The 6,000-nt window shown below is 37.3% G+C and overlaps 1 protein-coding gene across 1 annotated transcript in view; it reads left to right on the plus strand.

Annotated features, from left to right (window-relative positions):
* The window catches only part of KCTD8 (potassium channel tetramerization domain containing 8), a 93,872-nt gene extending 91,780 nt beyond the window's left edge, over positions 1 to 2,092 (plus strand). The window contains exon 2 of the mRNA XM_069012183.1: positions 815 to 2,092. Within this exon, the coding sequence (XP_068868284.1) occupies positions 815 to 1,275 (461 nt within the window). The 3' untranslated portion in view covers positions 1,276 to 2,092. The remainder of the gene's footprint in view (positions 1 to 814) is intronic.
* The last annotated feature ends 3,908 nt before the right edge of the window (positions 2,093 to 6,000 follow it).

Genomic DNA, 6,000 nt, shown 5'->3' on the forward strand with positions numbered 1-6,000 from the left:
TATATGGAGGGAATAAGAGCCTAGATCTGATTTTCAGGCATGTGATTTGCTGAGCAGTGCCTGCCAAGAGGCTGGTGGGCCTCTCCCCCTGCCATGGCAGAATGCTCTTTACCCATAACTTCATAACCTCCTTTTCCTTGCCAGCCTGTGCAGTAGGAGTTGTACAGCTGAATTCTGAGCTTGCACCAAGGCAAGTCTGGGGTAACAACTGACAGTAAGAAGGGCAGTGAAATCACTATAGGATAAAAAAACCCAAAACTGTAAAGACTCTGTCAGTAGGGAGCAATCTCTCTGTTATCCTAGGTTTAATACTCCTTTTTCTGTCCAGGGCTTCTGGACAGTAGACTGTTCAGGGAAGGTGAATTAAGAGCTTCCAAAAAAATTAAAATCTAAGCCCTTGGAATATTTTTATTCAAGTGGAGAGCTTTCAAATTGTACAGTAGTATTTCCTTTATACAACAAAATCTTATTTATCATAATAAACTTCGTGCAGTGTAATAGCAAGCAAGCTCATTTAAACTTGAGTGCAAGGATTTGCAGTGCAGCTAATCTGTGAGCATTATGCATGTTTCCTTACCTGGATTCTCAGGCAGGCAGTGAAGTTACTCTTGCTGTAAACATATTTAGGAGTGGGAATTCTGAGGACCAGACCTTCAATTTGTGTACCAGTTGTGTATAGCTTTTTTGCCTACAAGGAAATGACACCAACTTTTGTCAGCTGAGACTATGAATCGCATTTTTCTAACGGTGTCTGATCAGTTTTCTGTGTAAAGCAGTGCTTGCTTAATACTTTTTCTCTCCTGCCTTATATTAGGGCCCCCCCAGCGAACTGTTTCCCCCAAACAAGACCATGAAGAAAGGAAGCACGACAAAGTCTTGGACAAGGGCAGTGAAAGTGGGACTTCCTGTAATGAGTTGTCCACCTCAAGCTGTGACAGCCACTCAGAAGCGAGCACCCCTCAAGAAAATGCCACCAGCACTCAGCCATCCACAGCCCACCAGCCAAATACTCTGACTTTGGATCGTCCGTCTAAGAAGGCCCCAGTGCAGTGGATGCCACCACCAGACAAACGCAGGAACAGTGAACTCTTTCAAACTCTCATTAGCAAGTCCAGAGAAACAAATCTTTCCAAAAAGAAGGTGTGTGAGAAGCTGAGTGTCGAGGAAGAAATGAGAAAATGTATTCAAGATTTTAAAAAAATCCACATTCCAGATTACTTTCCAGAGCGCAAACGTCCCTGGCAGTCTGAACTGTTACAGAAATATGGGTTATAGTAATCAACTCTTTCCCGACATATCTCTGGAGCATTTGATGTTTATTACATTGCCGCTAACTTACTGATGTCCTCCTCCTGGCCAACTCTGCCACCAGAGCTATTCCTGCTGCTTATTTCTTTCTGTGAACAGTGGATGTTGGATAGTACATGTTTTTCTTTAAAAAATATATATAAAAAGATAGAAACTTAAAAAATGCAAAAAGTGTCTCATCTAAACCACTTCATAATAGCAAAGAAAATAAGTGCATGGTCAAGAAAGATGGTTTTCAAACCATAGTCAGTTGAGCTTCATTATTGTTTTGGAACTTAACAAATAAAAATCTCAATCATCAGTTAACACCTCATTTTATGTCACCATTAAAAATGACTCAGACTTGCTAAGGACAAAGAGAAACAGGGTTTAAAATTCAATTGAACTGGTTTTGGAACTAATTCCCAATGTTCTCTCAATGTTAATGCAATAAAGCAAATACCTATTTTGCATGAGCACAATGTTACAAATAAATCACACAAGAACAAGAGGTTGTCTGTTGCTTGGAGAATTACTTGTTTGATACCGAGCCTATAAACGTAAAATGTCTAAGGGATTGAATTTACTTTGTTCTGGATCTGTGATTTTTTTGTGTGTACAGTGTTCTGTATGTAAGGATGGTGTAAATATGCCTTATATAGTTTTATTATTGCACCAACAACGTTCATCTATTAGTGCTTGTCAGGATTATTTCTGTGAAATGCAAATTTATGGCAGATTGTGAAAACTGGTTTGATGGTCTGAAAGTTTTTGTTATGTTAGTAGCTAAAAATGGAGAAAAATAAAAGAGACTTTAATGTATTTATTAAAAGAACCATCTGGTAGATTTTCTTGGCTGTTGTTATCTCCTCTCCTTTTTAAATAGAATCAAGCAATTTTTTACTTTTTGTTCAATATTTTCATAACTACTCTGCTGGAAAACAAAACAAAACAAAACAAAAAAAACATATTTGAAGAGTGGGAAAAAATATTCAGGGTAGTACCATTTAATTGGAACTGCCATACAAACTCTAAGAGAAAGAGACTTACACTAAGAAGCAGCAGGGGATGAACTAAAAAATTGAGTGGTTTTACAAACAGAGCGGAAAGCAGTTCCAATTTGACAAGTTCACAAAAATCAGCTTAGAAATAGAAGATTTAAAATGCCACAGCAGAGTGTGCTACATTTACAAATGAAAAGTTTCTGTCAATAGTCAGCTCTGTATGGAAAACCTGTTATCTCAGCCCAGATACAGGAAAATAAATTCCTTTCTCATGACAGGAACACCAAGAAGACAACTGTGGTTCAGACAGCCATAGCTGAAATGGGTAAGGCCTGCTGGTGTTCACAAAAGAGCTGCTGAGTTCTTACAGACTTGAAATTATTACTGTGAGCACACAAACGCACACGTACACATTTAGAAGGGTTAATCTCCATACATGTTCTGTAGCACTAACTGCACAGTTGTGTCAGACGAGATGTTTTACATTTTATGGTAGTTTTAACTGGTTTAGCTAAAGAGGACTTCTTGTATTATAATTTCCAGGGTTATTCCTGATACCTGTATTACTTTTTAGTCCTCTAAAAAGCCACTTTAAAAAACTTGAAATAGTAGCTCAGCAACTTTTTTTCTTAACCTATCTAGAACTGGTTGTTCTCCTATTCAGTTAATCACCTGTCTTCAACATCTTTTTACAACATTTTAATAACCTGAAAGAGTGTTCCCTGGATAAGTCTAGTCTGAAGTGATGCAGACCAGTATGAAATCACTTGGCTTCTCAGGTTTGCCTTTATGTTCCTTGTTTCTTCTTCCTGGTCCAAACGATCTGTTCTTTCTTTTGAAAGTTTAATGCTTCTTAGACAAGTTTAGTATTTACTTTCTATCTTTTCTAATCTTTGGCTTCCTAGTCTTTACCTGATGAAATTCCAACTGTTTAACCATTAAATCCTCCGGTGGGTACAATTCTAGTTTTACTTAGTCCAAGGTTAGACTAATACTGAGAGCTTTGTTTCTATCTGGGATTATACATTTTAGATGCAGACAGCAGCTTGAGCATTCCCAGTAAACCTTTCTGTTGGGCTTGGAGGTTTGTTTTGCCTTCCTAGTTATTTTCAGTACTCCAGGAAGTAACTGCCTGAGGTATGCTTAGGTGATTTTTTGACCTATTGGTTTTGTCAGTATATAAATATTTTTATGAGCTTTTTTAATCTTTTATTATACTGCCTAAAACTCCTCAAAACATATTGATTCGTTCTTGAGGAGACCAGAGTATTGTGATAATATGTATCTTAATTCATGTGTAACATAAGATTTTTGATAACCTTAACCACTTTCCATGTGTTCATGAGGCATGTGAGTGATGTGGCAGATGAATGACATTACTGTTACTTGGTAACCACAGTGGCATCTGAAGACAAAGTGTTTTGGTTTTGGAATTACACTCTCCTTCTTTCAGAGTGAAAAATTCCAGTGTGTTGTAGTCAGAGAGAGAGGGGACCAGCCACAGGTCACGTGAATCCCTCAGTCATATTCTAATTCCATCACAGTTTGCTTCCAGTTCACCCAGTTAGAGCTCCAACCCTATCTGTACAGTTATTATCTTACAGTTTTCAGACAACTAGGGAGAACACAAGCTGAGACATTCAGTGGAACAGGGAAGCTTGTGGGTGTTTAGGTGGCTACGGTTGGTTGGAAGCTCCCAGGTGTTACAAGAGAATTGTATATCAGAAGTCCTTATCTTACTCATAACTAGTCTGAATCTGCCCTCTTATTTTCAAACCCATTAACACTTTCCCTTTCACAACAGGTCCTACTAAATGTTTGTCTGCATCTTTCTTATAATCTTATATTTTCTTATTATCATATCTGTGTCTCTCCAGTTCAGAGGGGAGGATGTTGTGGGCGCTGTGTCAAAGGCCTTATGTAAGTACAGATAGATCTGTAGCTTGTCCCTTGTCCACTGATGCAGTCACTCCATCATAGAAGGCCACCGGATTGTTCAGGCAGGACTTTCCCTTGGTGAAGCTGTACCACCTGTCTGCCGTAGCACAGCTTCTAAGAGGATCTGTTCCATGACCTTCCCAGACACAGAGGTGAGGCTGATAGGTTCCCAGGGTCCTCCTTTCCATCCCTTTCAAAGATGGGTGCAAATTCGGTTTAATATAATTAAAGACTAGGTAGGCTTTAGTCATCATTATTTTAATAAAACATAAGTGATAATTGTTTTGATAAAATTTATTTTAAAAATTAAATAAGGAAAAAATACAAAGATAATTTAACATGTAAATTAAGTGTATTTCTGGAAGGAAAGCAATTCTTAAAATATGGAACTCTTGCTTTTGCAGATTTTCTTTCTAAATCAACACAATTCCTTACATTATGGTCTTATTGGGAATTCAACATGAAATACATATCCCATTATGTTTTTCCAATGAGTTTAATTCTTAATATTAACATGTTCAGAAATATAGAATGGTATAGTCTAGATTAAAGATTTGAAACTGAAAAAAATAAAATCTTCCTTTATAAGTAATCTCCCAGTTAAGCTAATATTTCATGAGAGTAATTAATTAGAATCCATTGCCAAAGTAATGTTATAATTGCCCATGTTTATTCACTAGAGAAGTGAATTTTAAGCCCTCATCATAAATGTTACATGCACTAGTTTTTATGGTTCTAACTGAATGTTAGGGAACGGAGTTTTGCCATAGAGTGATGTTTACACTTTAAAATGTGTTAACAAAGATCAGAATGACATTGGACAAGTCTATTACTGAAGGATTATTCCATTAACAAAAATTTTTAAGTCTTAGAATAATTGAAATGAATTCTAAAATAGAATTTTAGAATTCACTTTGATTTCCTTTGAATGAATAAAAAAATGATAAATTGCATAAAATGAATAATTTTATGGCCTCCTGTAAAAAAAATAGTGCTTATGCAAAATCGTTTGACTTGCTAATGCTGTCTTTGTTCAAGTAATGGTATTTAAAAATACACTTCCTGCTGGAGGTGGAAAACCCAAATTAGTAACAAGAGGGCAATGTTGGGTTCCTTTTACAAGTGACTCATGTCCTGAACCAGGCTCTTTGTAATGCCCAGAAATTATCAAGAAATCTTTAGGTTTTTGCAGGATTGCACCACTTGTGTGGCTCATCATAAAAATAGCATTCACACATTACTTAAGCTTATATATTACAGGCCAGCAAGTAGTTTCTTCTTTTTCAGGATCTGTTATCTAGAAGAGGTTTTCAGCCTGCTTCATATTTTCTGCTCTGCCCCTCTCTTTTTCATTGTTATTATGGACATCCATACAGTCACTTTTATTTAAGAGCTTATCCTTTCCTTTTCTGAAGACATATATTTAAATTCAGAAGAGACTAAACTGCACTAGAAAACAATGGGGGAAGCTGGACACACTGGCAGTGTTACTGGTTTGAATAACTTCAGCTGGCACGAAGATGCCATAAAGCACAAGCTGGAAGGCAAAGTCACATTGCCCAACAGCTTGTGCTCTGTTTCAGACTGTCAGGTGTTACATCACTTTAGCAAAGACTAGTCCTCCAGTGAAACAAGCCACAAAGACATTATTCGCTGATAAATGATCCACTGATGCTGTCAGTACCCTGTTGGCCACCTACAGCTGCTGTGTGTTGGAACTGCAGCTAAATCAGACACCCCAGTTCAGAGATGATGGTGCTGGGCTGCACTA

The sequence above is a fragment of the Aphelocoma coerulescens genome, chromosome 4, assembly GCF_041296385.1.
Source record: "Aphelocoma coerulescens isolate FSJ_1873_10779 chromosome 4, UR_Acoe_1.0, whole genome shotgun sequence".
In the NCBI taxonomy this organism is placed as follows: domain Eukaryota; kingdom Metazoa; phylum Chordata; class Aves; order Passeriformes; family Corvidae; genus Aphelocoma; species Aphelocoma coerulescens.